General features: G+C 45.6%; 1 protein-coding gene across 1 annotated transcript; it reads right to left on the reverse strand.

Annotated features, from left to right (window-relative positions):
- Positions 1-5,662: 5,662 nt before the first annotated feature.
- Positions 5,663-10,177, reverse strand: LOC109751045 (uncharacterized). Its single transcript, XM_020309958.4, has 12 exons — positions 9,898-10,177; positions 9,419-9,467; positions 8,636-8,788; positions 8,248-8,384; positions 8,112-8,181; positions 7,806-7,896; positions 7,650-7,719; positions 7,423-7,518; positions 7,005-7,104; positions 6,820-6,906; positions 6,548-6,624; positions 5,663-6,253 (listed from the first exon to the last, which is right to left on the reverse strand). Exons 1-12 carry the CDS (start codon positions 10,084-10,086, stop codon positions 6,110-6,112), a joined length of 1,263 nt encoding a protein of 420 aa, XP_020165547.1. The 5' UTR covers positions 10,087-10,177; the 3' UTR covers positions 5,663-6,109.
- Between the last annotated feature and the right edge of the window lie 15,834 nt (positions 10,178-26,011).

Here is a 26,011-nt window from a genome sequence, read left to right on the forward strand (position 1 = left end):
CCGTCAGCCAATAAAAACCATGACGAAAAGCCTTAGCCACAAGGGATTTTGAGCCGGCATGATGGCCACAATCCCCCTCGTGAATCTCATGTAAAATTTATTGACCTTCCTCAGGGGAAACACAACGCTGGAAAGTTCCAGTGACACTGCGACGATGCAGCTCGCCATTGATAATTATCATTGACTTAGACCGCCGGGTTATTTGTCTGGCCAAAGTTTCATCCTCAGGCAATTCTCCCCGGGTCATGTAAGCCAAGTATGGTACTGTCCAATCTGGGATAATGTGGAGAGCTGCCACCAACTGTGCTTCCGGGTCAGGAACAGCCAAGTCTTCCTCTGTAGGCAACTTAACAGAAGGGTTATGCAAAATGTCCAAGAAAGTATTAGGCGGCACCGGCTTTCGCTGAGAGCCCAGCCGGCTTAATGCATCAACCGCCTCGTTCTTCCTGCGATCGATGTGCTCTACTCGGTAACCCTGAAAATGTCCAGCAATGGCATCAACTTCGCGGCGATAAGCCGCCATGAGGGGGTCCTTGGAATCCCACTTGCCTGACACTTGTTGGGCTACTAAATCTGAGTCGCCAAAGCACCTTACCCGGCTTAAGCTCATCTCCTTAGCCATCCAAAGACCATGGAGCAAGGCCTCGTACTCAGCCGCATTGTTAGTACAGGGAAACATCAACCGTAGCACATAGCAAAACTTGTCACCTCGAGGGGAAGCTAATACAACTCCAGCCCCCGAGCCCTCCAATTGCCTGGACCCGTCGAAGTGAATAGTCCAGTATGTATTATCCGGCTTCTCTTCAGGCACCTGCAGCTCTGTCCAATCGTTGATGAAATCCACCAATGCTTGAGATTTGATAGCAGTGCGCGGCACGTATTTTAGACCATGAGGCCCAAGTTCTATAGCCCACTTAGCAACCCTTCCTGTGGCTTCTCTGTTTTGGATGATATCTCCTAGGGGAGCAGAACTAACCACAGTGATAGGGTGACCCTGAAAATAATGCTTAAGCTTCCGGCTTGCCATGAATACCCCATAAACAAGCTTCTGCCAATGTGGATACCGTTGTTTGGACTCAATGAGTACTTCGCTGACGTAGTAAACCGGCCGCTGAACCGGATACTCCTTACCCGCTTCCTTACGCTCCACCACCACAGCCACACTGACGGAACGTGTGTTAGCGGCTACATACAGCAATAAAGGCTCCTTGTCAACAGGAGCAGCAAGGACTGCTGGCTCAGCTAGCTGTCTTTTCAATCCTCAAAAGCAGCATTAGCAGCATCATTCCAGATAAAGTCATCTGTTTTCTTCATCATCTGGTACAGTGGCATGGCCTTTTCACCCAACCGGCTTATAAACCGGCTCAAAGCAGTGATGCGACCCGCCAGACGCTGGACGTCGTTTATGCACGCCGGCTTAGCCAGAGAGGTGATTGCCTTGATCTTTTCCGGGTTAGCTTCAATGCCTCTGTGAGAAACCAGAAAACCCAAGAGCTTGCCTGCGGGAACACCAAAAACACACTTGGCCGGGTTAAGCATCATCTTGTAGACCCGGAGATTATCAAAGGTCTCTCTCAGATTATCTATCAAGGTCTCCTTCTCCCTGGATTTAACCACGATATCATCCACATAGGGATGAACGTTGCGCCCAATCTGGTTATGAAGACAATTCTGCACGCAACGCTGGTAAGTCGCCTGTGCACTCTTGAGCCCGAAAGGCATAGACACATAACAGAAGGCTCCAAAGGGAGTGATGAACGCCGTCTTCTCCTGGTCCTTAACTGCCATTTTGATCTGATGGTATCCAGAGTAAGCATCCAAAAAGCTTAAACGCTCACAACCCGCCGTAGCATCAATAATTTGATCAATACGGGGGAGAGCAAAAGGATCAGCCGGACAAGCTTTGTTTAAATCCGTATAGTCCACACACATCCGCCAGGTGCCGTTCTTCTTGAGCTCGAGCATCGGGTTAGCTAACCATTCTGGATGAAAAACTTCAACAATAAACCTGGCCGCCAAGAGCCGAGCTACTTCCTCACCAATGGCTTTCCGCCTCTCCTCATTAAACCGCCGGAGGAATTGCCTGACTGGTTTAAATTTCGGATCAATATTGAGAGTGTGCTCAGCGAGTTCTCTAGGTACACCCGGCATGTCAGAAGGTTTCCATGCAAAGATGTCCCTGTTCTCACGGATGAACTCGATGAGCGCGCCTTCCTATTTCGGATCCAGATTGGCACTGATGCTGAACTGCTGAGATGAGTCACCTGGAACAAAGTCAACAAGTTTAGTCTCATCAGCTGACTTAAATTTCATTACCGGCTCATACTCCGTGGTTGGCTTTTTCAAAGACGTCATATCTGCCGGGTCAACATTGTCCTTGTAAAACTTCAACTCCTCTGTTGCACAAACAGATTCAGCGTAAGCCGCGTCACCTTCCTCACACTCCAAGGCTATCTTTCGGCTGCCATGAACCGTAATGGTCCCATTGTGACCCGGCATCTTGAGCTGCAAATACACGTAACACGGTCGTGCCATGAACTTGGCGTAAGCCGGCCGCCCAAATAAAGCATGGTACGGACTTCTTATCTTAACCACCTCAAAGGTTAGTTTTTCCGCCCTGTAGTTGTACTCATCTCCAAAGGCTAGTTCCAGCTCAATCTTACCGACTGGATACGCCGATTTACCGGGCACCACCCCATGGAAAACAGTATTGGACTGGCTGAGGTTCTTATCAGTTAATCCCATACGACGGAAGGTCTCATAATAGAGGATGTTGATGCTGCTGCCTCCGTCCATGAGCACCTTAGTGAATTTATATCCCCCAACCTGAGGGGCCACCACCAAGGCCAGGTGACCCGGATTATCGATCCGGGGAGGGTGATCTTCCCTACTCCATATGATAGGCTGCTCAGACCATCTTAAATAGCGGGGAATCGCCGGCTCAACAGCATTTACAGCCCTCTTATGAAGCTTCTGATCTCACTTGCACAGGCTAGTAGTGAACACATGATACTGTCCACCATTGAGCTGCTTTGGATTGGTCTGGTACCCCCCTGCTGCTGCTGCTGATTACCCTGGCTAGATTGCTGATTAAAACCCCCTTGGAAATTCTGAGAATTGGGATTTGAGCCGCCGCCCGGGCCATGAAAACCGCCGGCGCCTGAGCCGCCGCCCGGGCCATTGTTGCCATTAAAAGCATTGGAATTTTTGAAGGCCTTCATGATTGCGCAGTCCTTCCATAGATGAGTGGCCGGCTTCTCCCTAGAGCCATGCCTTGGACAAGGCTCATTCAACGACTGCTCAAGCGTCGGGCCTGACCCGCCGGCTCGGGGAGGTGGTCTCCCCTTACGTCGGTGGTTGTTACCCTGTGAATTGGCGTTGGCCACAAACTCCATACTGCCATCAGCCTTATGCTTGTTACCTCCCTGGTTCGCCGGGTTATGCTGAGGGCCCTTGCCATTGCCGTTCTTCTTTCCCTTCCCTGTCCTTTCATCATCCGACACGGGATCCTTGGTACTATCAGAGTCGGCGTACTTGACCAGAGCCGCCATCAGCGTACCCATATCATTGCAATCGCGCTTGAGCCGCCCGAGCTTCATCTTCAGGGGCGCAAAACGACAATTTTGCTCCAACATTAAAACTGCAGAGCCGGCATCCATCTTATCAGACGAATGTATTATCTCTTTGACCCGGCGAACCCAATGGGTTGTAGACTCACCCTTCTGCTGCTTGCAGTTAGTCAAATCCACAATTGACATAGATTGCCTACATGTATCTTTGAAGTTTTGGATGAACTGGGCTTTTAGCTCTGCCCATGACCCGATAGAATTAGGCGGCAGTCCTTTCAACCAAGTGCGGGCAGTTCCGTCCAACATCATGGTGAAGTATTTGGCCATTGCCGCTTCGCTGACCTCTAGCAACTCCATAGCCATCTCGTAGCTCTCGATCCATGCTCCAGGTTGTAAATCAGCCGTATAATTAGGTACCTTCCTAGGTCCTTTGAAATCCTTGGGCAGACGTTCATTACGGAGAGCCGGCACCAGACAAGGGACACCTCCGGTCCTCGTAGGTATACCCGCCTCTATAGAAGCCGTCGGATAAACCGGGAGGGGCTGGTAAGCTGTTAACTGAGGCACCTGTTCCGCCTCTTGCCGTGCTCTGTCTTGGTCTACCGCGTTAAAGGCTCCGTTATGAGCCGGGCCGTGGCCCGCTGGCAAGTCACGACGCCGGACGTTGCTTGAGCCGGTCGCTAAGACCATGTGTCTAGTATAACTTGGGCTCCGGCCTGGACGAGGGGTTGAATGAATCCTGTCCCGGCTATATGAATATGCCTCCTGTTGCGCCAGAGCCGTCTGAAGAAGTTCTCTGACCCGGCGGGTTTCGACCGCCGTTGGAGAGTCGCCATCGATTGGGAGAGCCGCCAGTCGCGCCGCCGCGGCGACCATGTTTTCCAACGGGTTGGCATAATGACCCGGTGGTATTGGCACGTACTGAGGCGGGGTAGTGTTCACACGGGGAGGCCCCATCACTTGCGGCTGAAACGGCGTTCCAGCCCCGGGTGCCGTGATCTCTGGCGGGTTACTGGGCCCTGCACCAGGCGTGTTGAAAAGGTTTCGAGGATCGTAAACCGGAGGGAGTCAAGATTGAGCCTTCTGATGCCTCCTTCTCATGATCTCATTAGATGCGTTCTGATCCATCGTGAGCCGGAAAGACTGCGCCTGAATCAGCTGAGTCTGGGCGTCGAGAGCCGCCCGCTCTGCAGCCATCCTGATCCCTTCCGCTGCTAGATCTTCCTTGGCTCTCGCTATATCCAGCTTTAACTGTGCCACCTCCGCATCATGCTGAGCTTGATCCGCTGGGACGACCGTATCAGTTAACAGGGCTGTCATCTTATCTGTGAGATCCATCAGCGCCTGAGCCGGCGAGTGCGCAGGGCCTCCTGCCCCAGCAGCGGGGTTTTGAACAGGTTGTGCGCCGGCCATGAAGATCCCGACCCGGCTGGGCGGCTCAAAGGGGTCCGGAATACTGTCGCCATCGGAGCCGCCCCTGAGCCTGCCATCTTGAAGTTGATATAACGAGTTGGTCTCGTCTGTGGACAACCCGCCGTCAGAGCGAGCGGCCGTCTCATCGCCAGATCCAGATCCTTCAAAGAGTCCTCCATGGACGCATCCCACGAAGGCACGCTTCAAAGCAGGCATAGTCCGGGTGGGTCTCGCACGCTGAGCCGTCTCGATGGGGTCGGCGCAGTGGTCCGGCTCAGGGCCCGGCCCGCCAATCTTGCCAATGAAAACGTGAATTCCGCCGAAGGGGACCCGGTACCCGTACTCGATTGAGCCGGCGTCGGGGCCCCAGCCTGCATCGTTGATGTAGAGCTTGCCGCGACGACTCTTGGTCATCCGGCCCACAGCGTATCCCTTGAGCCCTTCGAAGCTGCCCTTCAAGAACTCAAATCCACCGTGCGCTGGCCCCACGGTGGGCGCCAACTGTCGTGGAATTGTCACGGCAGATGTCCTCGTGCAAGGACTTAGTCGTGGAGCCATCGCCGCTAGGAAGCTTAAAGGGGTTAAACGGGACAAAGGACACGGAGATTATACTGGTTCGGCCCCTTACGTTGAAGGTAAAAGCCTACGTCCAGTTGAGGTGGTATTACTTAGGGTTTCGATGACCAGGAGCTAAACCGCTCTGCTTGGCTATCGATTTGATCTTACTTGTCCTGAACCGCCGCCGGGTCGTCCCTTTATATAGAGAGGTTGACGCCCAGCGGCTCTCAGAGTCCCAACCGGCTTATAACAGTGTCCGGCTCGGACTCTTAACTATTCTTGCCTTACACTACAAGTCTTGCCATAACGGCGGTTTATCACTACGGGCCTTAAGCCGCCTCCGGGTCTTAAGCCCATTACTGAACCGCCATCCTCAAGCTTGGTACTGGGCTTCACGTGATGATCATTATGACATAATCCGGCCCTTCCTGGGCGGGTGACTCTAATGGTTATATCCTCAACAGGTGGCATACTCCTTGAAAGAACATGATGCAGCTATGAAAGCTCTATTTGAATCACGCAGCAGCACCCCTGTTAATCGGGAAAGAGCTGAGCGATGACATTTTTACTCATGTTTCCAGAGCTGAATAACCCTTCACAGGGCCTACTAAGGACAAGGCTTCCTGCAATGCCTCTAGGAGATATCCTGGATGATCCTCGATGCATACGCGCCCAAGTTCTGATGGTATTTTGCGCAGAACTCTTCCAACAATCTGCACTTAGCAGAAAGAAATGTGAGTGACTGAGAAGATGATGAAGCAGGAAAAAAATACAGGCACACAACATGATGCTTGCCATGCTTTTCTTCTTCTTTGTCATTCTTTTTGGGAATTAGGTTTAGTTTACTACCCTATTGATCGCAAAGCACAGTAAATAGGAACAGAATAATCAGATTATAGAAAAAAACATCACTTGAAAATCGGGATGACAAGGTATTTCTGAAGATTTCATTATAATTCTTCCATGTAAAAAGGAGTTGATGCGGAATGATGAGTTCAAGCTCGAACCTTGCGAGCATAGCCACCATAAGCTATTCCTCCTATTAGAGCTTCCTGGGAACCAACCTTTTCAGTGGTTCTTGTCCCTGAATTTACAAAATGAAATAGTTCTTTCAGAAGGAACGTTTTCCCAGGATAGCAAAACATTTGTGAATCAAAGTAAATTCTAAGTTTACGTTGCTTTATATAATTCAGCTACTGAACACTGTCATATACCAACTGAGCACAAATTTCATAAATATTCTGTGAGATACGAATTAAACACAAGGAAAAAAAATTACCAGGTAAAGTCCTAGCCTTGAAAAGACCAGCTTTCTTTAAGCAATCTACAGTGTATAAGTTGGTGCCACCAGCCAGCTGATAAAAGCCTTCCAGACAATAGTACAGCAAAATAGACTTAGAAAATTTGAACAATAATATTGCCACAGATATTGCTCAAATATTATTACCAACAACGAGTGTTTACCAAGAGGCCTATCTGGTACTGAAGTCAGATCAACAGCAAAAGAAACGGTTTCCCTTGTTGCACCTCGACCGATGTCACCGCTCATAGGACGACCATCTAACTACTCACATAAATCAAAATAACTGAAATAAGCCTAAAATAAAAGCATGGATATGCTTATAGGATTAGCGGTAGCATAGACCATATGCACGGCGGAGTTCCTATCACATTAAGAGGATTGGACAGAATTTATACAAAATCTGGCTACAAATATAAATGAAAATAAAAGAACTATAAGGCTATCACCAGTTTACCAGTTTGAATAAAAACATAACCTAGGAAATCCCAAATTGTTAAATAAGTTCATGAACAAAGTTATCTGAAAAATACGAACAATGTGAAAGATGCTATTGAGGAATTTGTTCTCTTTAGAACAAACCTGCCAAAGATTATACCCTTCCAGATTCGACTGCATGATCGTGTATATTGCATTCATGAAATCAATTGTTGATGCACCAGCATTAGGCAGGCTTACCTGAAATGTATGAACTTTCTTATTTGTTATACGAGTAACAGAGGGGGATATTTAAAATGAAAAGAAGGAACATGGTGGCACTTCTTAGCATCAGAACTAGCACACATGCAGATTCAGAGTGTGAGGCTTACTGCGACCAACTTCACATTATTGATTGACTCACCCAAGCTGTTCCAGAGAGTATTGAACATATCGATTCCCCTACAGTAAAGGAAAAGTATTGTCACAACTGTGCTACATAACAGAGGAAAAGCAACGAAAGATACACCAAGGAACAGGAAACCCACTTTCCAGTGGTATGTATTTCTATTGCATCAACATCACTCCTTTTCAACAGTTCAGCTGTTGTGGCAGGATCTCGTACATAGGGCATAGCTCCTGAAATGATTTAACCCAAAGTTGGTAGCTTTAATAAGATACACAAAGACAAAGGTACAGGAATGATAAGGTTACCATAAATACATGCTGAGATTACATATGCATGTAAAGAGGGTTATCTGGCAAAAAAGATACAGCTCAATTTAATAGATCATGTAAACCATCCTGATGACTGAAATAAAAACAAATGAAAGAAACAAAAACACAGTGCTCACTTATTCTGTCATAAGGGCAAACTGATAAGCATCTACCGCAACCATAGCATCGTTCCATAATGACACCGCCCTGCACGAGACACGAGATCATGGAGAGATAAAACAAAAGCATAAAAGTAACCAAACCAATAGATACCTCAAGTTTATCACATATTGGATCGGACTGAGCATGTTCTCCTCCAACCATGACCCTCTTTAGTGATATTGCATCAGCAGGACAAACTTTGTCACATGGCTTTGAGCAATCCGGTGGGCAATCTTCAGGATCAAATTCTATGGACAGAGAGGAGTTCATGGCTTCAGACTTTTTTTTTCAGCAGTTACAAAATCCTTCAGTTAAACAGACATGCGGCCAGTCCTGCTAGTGAAAGCAGGAAACTGGCTACATATATTAGAGGTACAGTGGTAAAGTAATTTACGAATTCAAGCAACCATAATTAAATATAAATGTCAAAGAAGACAATCATTTTGAAGTAGCACATTCGCAAATCAAAATATAATAAAGATTACGTTATTTTGTTTACCAGCTTTGCGGAAATGAAGATCTCTGCAATCATCATTAACGCTAACCATCACCCAAGGCCTTTGAACTTCTGGTACAATTGAGGCTGCTACATCAATACCTTCATTCACGGCACTGACTACAGATGCATCTGCTGCACAATCTATGCAATCCACTGCATGCACAAAACTGAGCCATGACTTCTATGTATAAACCCTCGTACATTGATGTAATCACGCCAAATAAGCAAATATAACAATTTCCCAAGCAGACCTTTAAGGTATTCTGTAAAATGCTTTCTATGGCACATCCATTTAATCGAGATGTGAACTACTTGGTTGAACTATCCATTAGGTAACTTCCAAGCCTATTAAAACCCTCACACTTAAAGAAGTCCCTCCATGGATATGACCTTTGCAATATGCATATGTACATATTATCACTATAGTAACACAAAGTTCTAAGCCCTATACATTTCACTTAGTAATCAACCGAATATAGAATGTACCCATTATTCAAATGAAGAGGGAAATTAAATGAGTTAATGTGTGGCTGAATGCAAGAATGTATAGAACCTTCATGGAATTGCATGATTCTGTTATCTCGGTCACGCGCCTGGGTTCAATAATGATTTGATTTACATTAACGTCTGTTCAGAAAATGTTGAATTCAAGGTAATTCAGTTACCAGTTCTTTATTCACTATGTAAATATTTCATCAGTTGCTAAAAGTATTATTCCGCTGTAGGTGGGAAATGATAAACTTGCGCACCCGGAATTATTACTTTTCAATTAAATATGTATACCTCCAGCAAGCGTGTAGACAAGGGAGAGATTCCGGACATCGGCAGCATCCTACAAGGCACAGATAATGTTTGTGAACTACTCCCAGCCCCAAAGGTTTGGTAATTAACATATCAATTACATCGTCGCCACCACTAGTTCCACTGTACTTCATACTAAAAGATCTCCCAGAGCCTGAGAGTGAGAGCCACAGGAAGACATGAACAACATCCACGAGCTGAACTGCACAGGTTAAATTAACTAGGATTTCTATGTAATACTGCTAATAGAAACACTTCTCCTCCCTGTAATCATAATCATCGATCCATCATCACGAGCAGCCCCTTCCTCTAAAGTATAATGAGCTCACTTAATTACGAGGCAACCCTCAGCCAACGGGGACTAATAAGTAATAAGCAATAACACAACTTCGCAGCTCCGGCGGGAGAGTGCAGTGAAGGAACCAGGAGGCATTTTGCGACGGGGTTCCAGTATGCGGTACCTCGAAGCTGGCGCCGCAGATGAGCTTCACCCAGTCGCCGCGCCGGAGGGCCGCGACCTGCGGCGGGTGGTGGTGGCAGTCTTCGCCGGCGACGCGGATACGCCGGGACGCGGCGACGCGTGAGGCTGCGGCTCGGACGGCGGCGTGCGAGGCGAGGAGAGGCGGCGGCGGAAACGGCGCCATGGCCATAGCTTCAGGCGCGGTGGCGGGATGATATCTGCTTCCCCTGCTTCGCCATTGTGCCTTGAGCGAACGACCGGATTACCTGGACCCGTTCACCGTGAGATCAACGGCCACGATCTGTTAATCTAGGTGCCGAGAAACCTGGCAAGAGTACTGCCAAGCTACTGTCTGTTTTTCTAGTTGGCTCTCTTACTGCTGTTCCCTTGGGGGGGGGGGGGGGGGGGGGGGGGGATGCACTTTGTTTCTTTCGTTGATTATAAACTTGAATTTTCGAGTCGAATACAAAGTTTTTTTTTTCGGGAAGAATACAAAGCTATTGCAACATATTATTGATCAATCTCAAGTGGTCAAGCCAACATCAAACAGATTTTAAAAGCATATCGAGTCTCCACCTCTCAGAATATGGCATGAACCTACAGTAAACGAAAGGAACAACTCATATACTTAGTTTCATCGACTTCTCCTCTGTAGATATAAGTGATTAAATGACTTCATCACCACCAATGCCTACGGCTAATTAAGGATTATTTCATTCTTCTGGTATGAACTAAAAGAAAGAGGTTATCGTCGGCTATAAGACGGAGTTATTACATCGACCCCTCCTCATAGACAGTAATTAGGATCAGTTCCAGCCAAAAAAGGATCATGTCCCTCAAAAGATATTTTGTGTTATGTACTTGTGTTCCCTTCTCGTTTGACTCTCTCTCATCAATATTGGAATCTACGTTTTTCTTTTCTTTTCATATTCTCCTCTACCTCCATCCTATCGATTGCCTTCCGTCCCTTCTCTTTACACTACTCATGGCCAATGAAGACACCAACTCTATCCTACATCGCACTAGGGACACGTCTAACAACATTTCATCGCTTGGTTGCCTACCACGAAGTGGTGAGTTACTGGCCATGATTTAGTTTATTTTCTAGTAGGTAATATCACCGGGGGTCATAGAACTTGTGCTCGATGTTCAGTTTGGTGCTAGAACTTTAAAAATACAAAATTACACTCACTTAACTTGACTCAAGCGTGCACAAACTAATATGTATTGAATGATTTCCCACCTGTTATTACAGAACCAAAATTAACACACAAAAAAAGAGTGGCCGCCAGGTCTAGAACTCACGAGAGTAGGCAAACAAGTCGCCCTGGCCATTACAACACGCAGATGTTCACGTTTAATTTGGATAACTGAGCTTAATGTACTACAAGAAAGGTGCTCGTGGAGCTCAAATGGGGTATGGCCAGTGCCTTTTTTTAGAAATTTGTAGATCCTATGTATTAAATTATAATTTCAGTAATAAAATAACATTTAGATACTCCCTGTTATAAATATTTGTACATACAAACGAAATAACCCACTTTACAAAAATTCATGTATTATTCTAGAATAATATTTATGAAAAATTTGTATCATTAAAGATATTCATAATTTAGATTTTATTTTTTTTATATGAATATTCAGTCGTGTCTAATATTTAAATTGTATTAGTTTTTTAATATAAGTCATGAGTAAAAATAATACACAAGTGAATATTCATAAATATTTAGTAAAGGTTTGTGTTCATCATTTTGTACAATTTAAATATAATCCATGAGTGTATGATTTTTTATCGATTCACTAAACATATTTATTTATTAAAAATCAATGTCCATATTACGTAAATATTTGTATATAATACACAGGTTTATATTTAAATGTTTTTATTCACAACTGATTGTATCTATAATATTTTTAACACACAAATATTTGAACATAATTTTATTAGTTATGTTCTATAAATATCTTAAATGTTTTTATTACTTACATTTTACTAAATAGTTTTTTTATAGAATAGCCAAGTTTATATTTACTAATCATTGTCTATATGTACAATATTTTGAACACACAAATATTTGAACAAAACTTTTTAACTTTCGATTTGCAAATACACATAAAAAAATGGTGCATGCAAAATGGGTCGTAGTATTTGCAGCCCATTTAAGCTCCACATGCGTATGCATTTAGTACATCTAAGTTGTTTATCCATGGCAGACAGGGGATCGTGTTTGGTAGTGTTGTAATCCTCGGACGTGGGTGAAGGAAATATGCCTTAGAGGCAATAATAAAGTTGTTATTTATATTTCCTTATATCATGATAAATGCTTATTGTTCATGTAGAATTGTATTAACCGGAAACTTAGTACATGTGTGAATACATAGACAAAACAAAGTGTCCCTAGTATGTCTCTACTTGACTAGCTCGTTAATCAAAGATGATTAAGTTTCCTGACCATAGACATGTGTTGTCATTTGATGAACGGGATCACATCATTAGAGAATGATGTGATGGACAAGACCCATCCATTAGCTTAGCATTATGATCGTTTAGATTTATTGATATTGCTTTCTTCATGACTTATACATATTCCTCTGACAATGAGATTATGCAACTCCCGAATACCGGAGGAACACCTTGTGTGCTATCAAACGTCACAACATAACTGGGTGATTATAAAGATGCTCTGCAGGTGTCTCCGAAGGTGTTTGTTGAGTTAGCATAGATCAAGATTAGGATTTGTCACTCCGTGTATCGGAGAGGTATCTCTGGGCCCTCTCAGTAATGCACATCATTATAAGCCTTGCAAGCAATGTGACTAATGAGTTAGTTGCGGGATGATGCATTACGGAACGAGTAAAAAGACTTGCCGGTAACGAGATTGAACTAGGTATGATGACACGGACGATCGAATCTCGGGCAAGTAACATACCGATGACAAAGGGAATGACGTATGTTGTTATGCGGTTTGACCGATAAAGATCTTTGTAGAATATGTAGGAACCAATATGAGCGTCCAGGTTCCGCTATTGGTTATTGACCAGAGATGTGTCTCGGTCATGTCTACATAGTTCTCGAACCCGTATGGTCCGCACGCTTAACGTTCGATGACGATTAGTATTATGAGTTATGTGTTTTGGTGACCGAAGTTTGTTCGGAGTCCCAGATGAGATCACGGACATGACAAGGAGTCTCGAAATGGCCGAGAGGTAAATATTCATATATTGGAAGGTTATATTCGGACATAGGAGTGGTTCCGAGTGATTCAGATATTTTACCGGAGTACCGAGGGGTTATCGGAACCCCCCGGGGGAGATATTGGGCCTTAGTGGAGAGAGAGGAGGGCCGCAAGGGGTGTCCGCGCCCCCCCATGGCAGTCCGAATTGGACTAGGGGGAGGGGGCGGCGCCCCCCTTTCCCTCTCCCTCTCCTTCCTTTTCCCTCCTGTGGAGAAAGGAAAAAAAGGGGGGGCGAATCCTACTTGGACTAGGAGTCCAAGTAGGACTCTCCCCATGGCGCGCGCCCCTTGGCCGACCTCCTCCTCCTCCCCTCCTTTATATACGGGGGCGGGGGGCACCCCAAAGGCACACCAAGAATTCTCTTAGCCGTGTGCGGTGCCCCCCTCCATAGTTTACTCCTCCGGTCATAGCGTCGTAGTGCTTAGGCGAAGCCCTGCCCGGATCATATCACCGTCACCATGCCGTCGTGCTGAAGGAACTCTCCCTCTACCCTCTACTGGATTAAGAGTTCAAGGGACGTCATCGAGCTGAACGTGTGCTGAACACGGAGGTGTCGTACGTTCGGTACTTGGATCGGTTGGATCGTGAATGTTGGGGAACGTAGTATTTCAAAAAATTTGCCTACGATCACACAAGATCTATCTAGGAGAAGCATAGCAACGAGCGGGGAGAGTGTGGTCACGTACCCTCATAGACCGAAAGCGGAAGCGTTTAGTAACGCGGTTGATGTAGTCGAACGTCTTCGCGATCCAACCGATCAAGTACCGAACGCACGGCACCTCCGCGATCTGCACACGTTCAGCTCGGTGACGTCCCTCGTACTCTTGATCCAGCTGAGGCCGAGGGAGAGTTTCGTCAGCATGATGGTGTGGTGACGGTGATGATGAAGTTACCGACGCAGGGCTTCGCCTAAGCACTACGACAATATGACCGAGGTGGAAAACTGTGGAGGGGGGCACCGCACACGGCTAAAGATCAACTTGTGTGTTGTGCCTTTGGGGTTCCCCCTGCCCCCGTATATAAAGGAGGGGAGGAGGAGGCCGACCAACAAGGGGCGCGCCAGGGAGAGGGGAGTCCTACTAGGACTCCAGTCCTAGTAGGATTTGGCCCCACCTTTTTTTCCTTCTACCGGAGGGGGAAAAGGGGAAGGAGAGGGAGTAGGAGAAGGAAAGGGGGGTGGCGCCCCCTTCCCAAGTCCAATTTGGCCTCCTCCCTTATGGGGGGCGCACCAGCCCCTTGTGGGCTGGTTAGCCTCCCTGCTATGGCCCATAAGGCCCATATCTTTCCCCGGGGCTTCCGGTAACCTCCCGGTACTCCGGAAAAATGCCCGAATCACTCGGAACCATTCCGATGTCCGAATGCAACCTTCCAATATATGAATCTTTACCTCTCGACCATTTCGAGACTCCTCGTCATGTCCGGTCATGTCTACATAGTTCTCGAACCCGTAGGGTCCGCACGCTTAATGTTCGGTGACGATCGATATTATGAGTTTATGTGTTTTGATGTACTGAAGGTAGTTCGGAGTCCCGGATATGATCACGGACATGACGAGGAGTCTCGAAATGGTCGAGACATAAAGATTGATATATTGGACGGCTATATTCGGACACCGGAAGTGTTCCGGGTGATTTCAGAGAAAACCGGAGTGTCGGAGGGTTACCGGAACCCCCCCTCCCCGGGGAACTAATGGGCCACATGGGCCTTAGTGGAGAGAGAGAAGGGCCAGCCAGGGCAGGCCGCGCGCCCCCTCCCCCTTGGGTCCGAATTGGACTAGGGAAGGGGGGCGGCGCCCCCCTTTCCTTCTCCCTCTCCTCCTTCCTTCCCCCCCTCCTAGTAGGACTAGGAAAGGGGGAGTCCTACTCCTACTAGGAGGAGGACTCCTCCCCTCCTTGGCGCGCCCTAGGGCCGGCCGGCCTCCTCCCTTGCTCTTTTATATATGGGGGCAGGGGGCACCCTAGAACACACAACAGACATTGTCTTAGCCGTGTGCGGTGCCCCCTCCACCATAATCCACCTCGGTCATATCATTGCAATGCTTAGACGAAGCCCCCTGCACCGATAACTTCATCGTCACCGTCATCACGCCATCGTGCTGACGATGCTCTTCCTCAACACTCAGCTGGATCAAGAGTTCGTGGGACGTCACCGAGCTGAACGTGTGCAGATCGCGGAAGTGCCGTATGATACGTCTCCAACGTATCTATAATTTTTGATTGCTCCATGCTATTATATATTCTGTTTTGGATGTTTAATGGGCTTTATTATACACTTTTATATTATTTTTGGGACTAACCTATTAACCCAAGGCCCAGTGCAAATTGCTGTTTTTTGCCTATTTCAGTGTTTCGTAGAAAAGGAATATCAAACGGAGTCCAAATGAAATGAAACCTTCGGGAGCGTGATTTTTGGAACAAACGTGATCCAGAGGACTTGGAGTGGACGTCAAGAAATCAACGAGGAGGCCACGAGGCAGGGGCCGCGCCTACCCCCCTGGGCGCACCCTCCACCCTCGTGGGCCCCTCGTGGCTCCACCAACCTACTTCTTCCTCCTATATATACCTACGTACCCCGAAACCATCCGGGAGCACCACGAAAACCTATTTCCACCACCGCAACCTTCTGTACCCATGAGATCCCATCTTGGGGCCTTTTCCGGCGCTCCGCCGGAGGGGGAATCGATCACGGAGGGCTTCTACATCAACACCATACCACAGACCTTCGGGTCCATAGTTATTAGCTAGATGGCTTCTTCTCTCTCTTTGGATCTTAATACAAAGTTCTCCTCGATCTTCTTGAAGATCTATTTGATGTAACTCTTTTTGCGGTGTGTTTCTCGAGATCTGATGAATTGTGGGTTTATGATCAAGATTATATATGAACAATATCTGAATATTCTCTGAATTCTTTTATGTATGATTGGTTATCTTTGCAAGTCTCTTCGAATTATCAGTTTGGTTTGGCCTACTAGATTGATCTTTCTTGCAATGGGAGAAGTGCTTAGCTTTGGGTTCAATCATGCGGTGCTCGATCCCAGTGACAGTAGGGGAAACGACACGTATTGTATTGTTGCCATCGAGGATAAAAAGATGGGGTTTATATCATATTGCTTGAGTTTATCCCTCTACATCATATCATCTTGCCTAATGCGTTACTCTGTTCTTATGAACTTAATACTCTAGATGCATGCTGGATAGCGGTCGATGTGTGGAGTAATAGTAGTAGATGCAGGCAGGAGTCGGTCTACTTGTTGCGGACGTGATGCCTATATACATGATCATGCCTAGATATTCTCATAATTATGCACTTTTCTATCAATTGCTCGACAGTAATTTGTTCACCCACCGTAATACTTATGCTATCTTGAGAGAAGCCACTAGTAAACCTATGGCCCCCGGGTCTATTCTCCATCATATTAATCTCCCAACAACAAGCTATTTCTGGCACCGTTTATCTTGCAATCTTTACTTTCAATCTTTATCATAAAAATACCAAAAATATTATCTTATCATCTCTATCAGATCTAACTTTTGCAAGTGGCCGTGAAGGGATTTACAACCCCTCTATCGCGTTGGTTGCAAGGTTCTTATTTGTTTGTGTAGGTACGAGGGACTTGCGTGTGGCCTCCTACTGGATTGATACCTTGGTTCTCAAAAACTGAGGGAAATACTTACGCTACTTTGCTGCATCACCCTTTCCTCTTCAAGGGAAAACCAACGCATGCTCAAGAGGTAGCACCGTACTTTCGGTACTAGGATCGGTCGGATCATGAAGACGTACGACTACATCAACCGCGTTGTCATAACGCTTCCGCTTTCGGTCTACGAGGGTACGTGGACAACACTCTCCCCTCTCGTTGCTATGCATCACCTAGATGGATCTTGCGTGTGCATAGGAAATTTTGGAAATTACTGCGTTCCCCAACATCATTCTCTAATTATGTGATCCCGTTCATCAAATGACAACTCATGTCTATGGCTAGGAAACTTAACCATCTCTGATTAATGAGCTAGTCAAGTAGAGGCATAGTAGGGACACTCTGTTTGTCTATGTATTCACACATGTATCAAGTTTCCGGTTAATACAATTCTAGCATGAATAATAAACATTTATCATGATATAAGGAAATATAAATAACAACTTTATTATTGCCTCTAGGGCATATTTCCTTCAGTCTCCCACTTTATCTTCATGTGATTTAACACCAATAGTTCACACCTTTATGTGATTAGTTCACATCTCCATGTGACTAATACCCAAAGGGTTTACTAGAGTTAATAATCTAGTTCACATCGCTATGTGATTAACACCCAAAGAGTGATCATGTTTTGCTTGTGAGAGAAATTTAGTCAACGGGTCTGCCACATTCAGAGCCGTATGTATTTTGCAAATTTTCTATGTCTACAATGCTCTGCATGGAGCTACTCTAGCTAATTGCTCCCACTTTCAACATGTATCCAGATTGAGACTCAGAGTCATCCAGATTGGTGTCAAAACTTGCATCGACGTAACTCTTTACGGCGAACTTTTTGCCACCTCCATAACCGAGAAACATATCCTTATTCCACTAAGGATAATTTTGACCGATGTCTAGTGATCCACTCCTGGATCACTATTGTACCCTCTTACCAAACTCTTGGTGAGGTACACAATAGGTCTTGTACACAACATAGCATACTTTATAGAACCTATGGCTGAGGCATAGGGAATGACTTTTCATTCTCTTTCTATTTTCTGCCGTGGTCGGGTTTTGAGTCTTCACTCAACTTCACACCTTGTAACACAGGCAAGAACCCTTTCTTTGCTTGATCCATTTTGAACTTCTTCAAAACTTTGTCAAGGTATGTGCTTTGTGAAAGTCCAATTAAGCGTCTTGATCTATCTCTATAGATCTTGATGCCCAATATGTAAGCAGCTTCACCTAGGTCTTTCTTTGAAAAAAAACCCCTTTCAAACACTCCTTTATGCTTTGCAGAATAATTCTACATTATTTCCGATCAACAATATGTCATTCACATATACTTATCAGAAATGCTGTAGTGCTCCCACTCACTTTCTTGTAAATACAGGCTTCACCGCAAGTCTGTATAAAACTATATGCTTTGATCAACTTATCAAAGCGTATATTCCAACTTTGAGATGCTTGCACGAGTCCATAGATGGATCGCTGGAGCTTGCACATTTTGGTAGCACCTTTAGGATTGACAAAACCTTCTGGTTGTATCATATACAACTCTTCTTTAATAAATCTATTAAGGAATGCAATTTTGATATCCATTTGTCAGATTTCATAAAATCTGGCAATTGCTAACATGATTCAGACAGACTTTAAGCATCGATACGAGTGAGAAAATCTCATCGTAGTCAACATCTTGAACTTGTCAAAAACCCTTTTCGACAAGTCGAGCTTTGTAGAGAGTAACACTACTATCAGCGTCTGTCTTCCTCTTGAAGATCCATTCATTCTCAATGGCTTGCCGATCATCGGACAAGTCCACCAAAGTCCACACTTTGTTCTCATACATGGATTCTATCTCAGATTTCATGGCCTCAAGCCATCTGTCGGAATCTGGGCTCATCATCGCTTCCTCATAGTTCGTAGGTTCATCATGGTCTAGTAACATGACTTCCGAAACAGGATTACCATACCACTCTGGTTGACCTTCGAGGTTCGGTACTAACTTGATCAGAAGCTTCATGATCATCATCATTAGCTTCCTCACTAATTGGTGTAGGAATCACTGGAACTGATTTCTGTGATGTACTACTTTCCAATTCGGGAGAAGGTACAATTACCTCATCAAGTTCTACTTTCCTCCCACTCACTTCTTTCGAGAGAAAATCCTTCTCTAAAAAGGATCCATTCTTAGCAACGAATATCTTGCCTTCAGATCTGTGATAGAAGGTGTACCCAACAGTCTCCTTTGGGTATCCTATGAAGACACATTTCTCCGATTTGGGTTCGAGCTTATCAGGTTGAGCCTTTATCACATAAGCATCGCAACCCCAAACTTTAAGAAACGACAGCTTAGGTTTCTTGCCAAACCACAGCTCATACGGTGTCATCTCAATGGATTTAGATGGTGCCCTTTTTAACATGAATGCAGTTGTCTCTAATGCATAACCCCAAAACGATAGTGGTAAATCGGTAAGAGACATCATAGATTGCACCATATCTAATAAAGTATGGTTACGACGTTTGGACACACCATTACACTGTGGTGTTCCAGGTGGCGTGAGTTGTGAAACTATTCCACATTGTTCCAAATGAAGACCAAACTCGTAACTCAAATATTCGTCTCCGCGATCAGATCATAGAAACTTTATTTTCTTGTTACGATGATTTTCCACTTCACTCTGAAATTCTTTGAACTTTTCAAATGTTTCAGACTTATGTTTCATCAAGGTCAGAAAATAATGATACCCGCCATGAGCCTCAACACTCATCGAACCGCATACATCAGTATATATTATTTCCTATAAGTCAGTTGCTCGCTCCATTGTTCTGGAGAATGGAGTCTTAGTCATCTTGCCCATGAGGCTTGGTTCGCAAGCATCAAGTGGTTCATAATCAAGTGATTCCAAAAGCCCATCAGCATGGAGTTTCTTCATGCGCTTTACACCAATATGACCTAAACGGCAGTGCCACAAATAAGTTGCACTATCATTATTAACTTTGAATCTTTTGGCTTCAATGTTATGAATATGTGTATCACTACGACCGAGATTCAATAAACCATTTATATTGAGTGTATGACCATAGAAGGTTTTATTCATGTAAATAGAACAACAATTATTCTTTGACTTAAATGAATAACCGTTTTGCAATAAACATGATCCAATCATATTCATGCTCAACACAAACACCAAATAACATTTATTTTAGGTTCAACACTAATCCCGAAGGTAAAGGGAGTGTGGGATGGTGATCTTATTAACCTTGGAATCACTTCCAACACACATCATCACCTCGCCCTTAACTAGTCTCTGTTTATTTTTGCAATTCCCGTTTTGAGTTACTACTCTTAGCAACTGAACCAGTATCAAATACCGAGGTGTTGCTATAAACACTAGTAAAGTACACATCAATAACATGTATATCCAATATACCTTTTGTTCACTTTGCCATCCTTCTTATCCGCCAAGTATCTAGGGCAGTTCCACTTCTAGTGACCATTTCCTTTGCAGTAGAAGCACTCAGTTTCAGGCTTGGGTCTAGCTTTGGGATTCTTCATGGAAGTGGCAACTTGCTTGCCATTCTTCTTGAAGTTCCCTTTCTTTCCCTTTCCCTTTTACTTAAAACTAGTGGTCTTGTCAACCATCAACATTTGATTCTTTTCTTGATTTCTACCTTCGTCGATTTCAGCATCCGAAGAGCTCGGGAATCGTTTTCGTCATCCCTTGCATATTATAGTTCACCACAAAGTTCCAGTAACTTGGTGATAGTGACTAGAGAACTCTGTCAATCACTATTTTATCTGGAAGATTAACTCCCACTTGATTCAAGCGATTGTAGTACTCAGACAATCTGAGCACATGCTCACTAGTTGAGCTATTCTCCTCCATCTTGTAGGCAAAGTACTTGTGAGAGGTCTCATACCTCTCGACTCGGGCATGAGTCTGAAATACCAATTTCAGCTCTTGGAACATCTTATATGCTCCGTGGCTGTGGCACCCCGGCTCAGAGCGACCGGTTTACCCTGCATTGCCAGCCCAGAGATCATGTCTTCTGGCAACACACAACATATTGGTACAGAAAACAACCGCTTTATTGATGCTAGCGGAACAGGGTTCATATTACAACAGTGGTCGAGGCCAAGCGGCACACTCGGTGCGGCGGAACAATATGTACATTATTTAGTGAACATAAAGGGGCCTCGACTCGAACAACTACATGGCAGCGGAATAACGTCGTAGCGGAAGCTCCATATCACAGGGACAATGATGTGGACACGATCTAGACTCGAACAGCGCTCCTTTCCAACGAGACTTTCCTGAAATCTGGCATGACAGGCCAGGTCAGTACATTGAATGTACTTGCAAGCTCACAACAAGCATAATCATAATGACAAACAATACCATGATATTTAACCAATTATTAATAATGCAACATTATATGTCAACATGCTGTGATCAAGCCCGAACGTCCCTCAGGACAGCTTACCAACTGTGATCATCTCTGGACCACATACACACCACCATAGTGGTCTTTCTCAAGAACAACTCGTGATCCTTACGGCGATCACAACCACGACCATCATTTGGTCCCAAATACCTCGATGGCCTTTCTGCCATCCATTGACAATGCAAGGTTCATAGCTTAGTGTGCAATTTTTATTAAACGTTGACTCATGGTGGGACCTAGTACGAGGTGTCCGTGACCGTGGACTCGGCTATCGATAGATTATACACTCTGCAGAGGTAGCACAATGTACCCACACCACGGAACCCATGGCCTCGCATTCCCATTCGGGTGGACCAACGACATTCCGACAAAACCCCTCCATTGCCACAGCACTCTCCCGGCCACTCCGACCCAAATCCCCAACGGGCTGGTCCTGGGTGGCCCCGTGTCTACCAAAGACACCCCGACCACCGTCGTGGTCAAAACACTCCCACTCGGGGACTCGGTACCATAATCTCATCAACGAGCACACAAGATTATGTGTGCTTGCCGGGCCAGGGCAAACACGACATAATCTTCCCTAGATGGAGGCACCGACCAGAGGCCGTGTCAATGGACCGAATCAAGGCCTTCCCACAAGGCAAATGTGGGTGCACTGGAAAGAAAATCGATTCAGCGGCACCATGACCCAGTTAACGGTATATTCAAGTTGAGTTATATTCAGGATTAACTTTTAACTAAAAATGACCGGTGTCATAGCATGCCATGAAATGCAAAACAACACATGCATCACATATTGATAAAAATGACCGACGTCATCCATATGCACACCAAGCATAAACGTCAACAACTCATATTACTCTACTTGCTCAAAATGACTCACAACTTAACGAAAATATTTTGCAACAAGTTTTATTAATTTCCTACGCAAGAAAGTAACTCCGATAAATTTTTCATATGCTTGACCAAAAGATATCATTATCAACAACTCTTAATTTCTTTATCACTAAGTTGGGTTCAAACATTCTATAAGACAAGTAATATGATTAAACAAGTATTTGACAGAATATTTTCTAACAAATTTTTATCAATTTAAGAATGCAAACACAAAGCTTTAAATAATTACTCACATGCATAACAAAATTATTTCTAACATCACCTCAAATAAATTTTACTTGCTTTACCCACTTAAACTAGTTTCAACTATTCTGTAAATCAAGCATAACAACTGACCAATACTTAACAGAATACAAATAATTCAATAATTATTTAAATGCATGGGTTAATCATTTCATTTAAGTGAGAAAATCACAAATATTGAAATGGCATCATAAAAATGTTGCTGTGGCTTGCCTTAGTGCAGATGAGGTTCACAAGCCTCCTGGTGATCCTCAAGACAAGCCTCACCTTCTGAAAATAATTTTAAACACAAAGAGAGAATATCAAGAACACTTCTGAAATTCACCAGAAATTCTAAACAGCTTAGAAAAATCTCATCTTTGGTGAGTTGTTAGATTTCCTTTCAAAGAACACAATGCAAAAAGAATCATCTCATTTGGACTTATGGTTAAAAAGTTAAAATTGTTTGAAGCTCTCTGGAATATAAATGAATTTGAATAAAAAGAAACAGCTAGGGGGGGGTGACGTCGAAGGCATAAAGCCCAGGGGCGCCACCACTCGTACCGCTTCGCGCGTGTACTGAGTGGCTGACTAGCGGGCCCCGCTAGTCAGGTGGGGGAAGAGGGAGAGAGAAACAGAGAGGGCCGCAGCTTCGCCGGAGCTCTCGCCGGCGACGAGGGCTCCTTGGCCCAAACAAGAGGGAGGGATTGAGAGAGGGGACGATGGCGCACCTGCCCGTACCCGTAGTGTGGCTAGGGGTGGTCGGACGGCGTCGGAAACTAGCTCGCAAGCGGAGGCAGAACGTGGAGGTCGCCGGAGTTGAGGAAGACGGCGAGCAGAGGTCACTCCAGAGGCTCCAAGTGGGCGAGATGGTCTCACCGGAGTGAGGCGGAGGCCTTGGAGGGGTCGCCCAGGCCTGGGAGGGGCTGGAGCTACCGCGGCGACCAGAGGGGATCGCCGGCGAGCTCGAGCTCGGGGACGGCGGCCCGAGGCCTGCCCGGCCGGGCTACGGCTTCCTACTCGATCGTGGGGTGTGTGTGAGTGCTGGATGGTGCTCGAGGAGGCTGGGGGTGGCTCTATTTATAGGCGAGCGGCGGGGGTGCTTCGGGCTCTGCCGGTGGACACCTGTCCACGGCGCCCGGCGACGAGCGGCGTCAGTGAGAGGGGGAGAAGGCGACGGAGGTCACGCGGCCACTGTGGGCGAGCGGAGACGAGCACAGGATCAAGGGGATGGCAACGAGCACAGTGCGCTCCGCACTGTTGGGCTGGCCGGACCTTGCCCGTGTTCGCTGCGGCAAGCTCCGGCATCGGCGAGTGCCAGGGAGGAGTTAAGGACGTCGAGACGGTGATGGTGGCGGGGTTTGGCATGGTTGGGCAGGCGGGGGAAGCGAGCACGCTCGAACAGAGCACTCGGCGTCACCCAGAGCGCGTCGACACGCATGCCTGGCATCGTGGACACGCGTGGTCACCGTGCGAACTCTCTCCTAAGGCCAGCCTTCGTCCAAAAATCATGTCTGGCATGTTGTTCGTGGTAGTTTTGAAGTTTACCATGGTTTGGTTTGGATCCAGGTGCAGTAGAGAAGATTTACAAGCCAGGTAAGTTTCTGGTCAGTAACTTTGTGATGTTACTGTGGTCAAATGGCTGGGAGTTTGGGGCTGTGCTTTGGAGGCTAGTTATAAGTTACTAAGGTAAAGATGCACAAGAAAGTTCAGGTCAAATGGAGCAAGTAAAATGGTAGTTGCTGTAGAAACCACCATTTCTGTCCAGAACAGAAAATATTTTCTGTAGCAAAAATATTCCAAAAAGTGATGAGATATTTTTGCTCAGGGAGGTGCCCTAGGGTCCCTAGAATATTTGTGAATTATCTTAGAATTTTCTGAGCCATAAAAATTAGTGTTGCCTTGAAGCAAACAGATCTGGCTTAGGGTTTTTGAGAGAAAATGAATATTTTTCATTTAAGAAAAATATTCCAAAGGTTATTTTGTGGTGGATCAGAAGTGAAGTGATGGTTTGGGAGAGAAGTGAACACTTGGGTGAAAGCCAAGGATGCCCAAGTGTTTAAGTCCAAATGAAAAGATTCAGAAACTCCAAGTTTCAAAAACTTTCAAATGAAATTTCAAGCAAATAAGAAAAGGGCAAAAACCAGGCTGTCACAAACCTCCCCCACTTAGAATGAATCTCGTCCTTGAGATTCGGTTGCTTTGGAAAACCACTCTGGATACTGACTCTTAAGGAACTCTTCCTGCTCCCAAGTTGCTTCTGTCTCGGTGTGATGCTCCCACGGAACTTTGAAAAAATTTCTGACTTTGCTGCGAGTGACCCTTTCCACTTGATCCAAAATTCTGGACGGTCTTTCTTCATAAGTTAAATCCTTTGCCAATTCTATCTCAGCCATTGCAGTCCTTTTCTCAGGCGGGGATATGCATCGTCTCAATTGCGAAACATGGAACACATTGTGTATTTCTGACAACTCCGGGGGTAGTTCCAGTTGGTATGCAACCGTACCCACTCGAGACATAATTGAGAATGGACCAATGAATCTGGGTGCCAGCTTTCCACGAGTCTGAAATCTCTTAACTCCTTTCATAGGAGTGACTCGGAGGTACACATGTTCTCTGGGTTCAAAACTGACCTGCCGGTGCTTTGCATCATAATAACTCTTCTAGCGGGATTTGGCCAATTGCAGTCGGTCTCTGATTTCCCTGACTTGTTTCTCAGCTTCCATCATGAGATCGGTTCCGAAGATATGACTATCTCCAGCTTGAGACCAATTTAGAGGAGTGCGGCACTTACGACCATATAGAGCTTCATAAGGTGACATCTTTAGACTGGTCTGGAAACTGTTGTTATACGAGAACTCGGCGTATGGCAAGCAATCTTCCCAGTTCACCCCGTTGGCTAGCACACAGGCTCGCAACATATCTTCGAGTATTTGATTTACTCGCTCTGTCTGACCGTCCGTCTGGGGGTGATAAGCAGTACTATATTTTAGTGCTGTCCCCAAGGCTTGATGGAGGCGGGACCAGAAAGCGGAGGTAAACAAAGAACCTCGGTCGGAAGTGATAGTCCGGGGTACCCCATGAAGACTGACGATTCTGGATACATACAGTTGCGCGAGTTCATTTGCTATGTATCTGGTGCTGACCGGGATGAAATGAGCAACCTTGGTTAGGGTGTCCACTATAACCCAGATTGCGTCTTTGCCTCGCTGAGTCCTAGGCAATCCGGTGATGAAGTCCATGCAAACATCATCCCATTTCCATTGTGAAACTGGCAGTGGTTGGAGAAGTCCGGCTGGCTTCTGATGCTCTGCTTTCACCTTGTTGCATATGTCGCAACAGGCTACAAAATAGGCAATGTCTTTCTTCATCCCAATCCACCAGAATATTTGTTTAAGGTCTTCATACATTTTCGTACTTCCCGGATGAATGGAATATGAGGATTCGTGTGCTTCTGACAAGATTTTCCTCTTCAAGTCCGGTTGATTTGGTACACAAATTCGTCCACGGAATCAGAGGGTACCGAAGTTGTCCTGTTGAAGAAATCTGGGGGCTGCCTTGCATGTTTTTGTAGCTTGGCGTCATCTGGCTGGGCCTTGCGGATTTCCATCTCAAGTGTGGGGGTAACTTCCAAA

The sequence above is a fragment of the Aegilops tauschii genome, chromosome 1 (assembly GCF_002575655.3).
Source record: "Aegilops tauschii subsp. strangulata cultivar AL8/78 chromosome 1, Aet v6.0, whole genome shotgun sequence".
Taxonomy (NCBI): Eukaryota; Viridiplantae; Streptophyta; class Magnoliopsida; order Poales; family Poaceae; genus Aegilops; species Aegilops tauschii.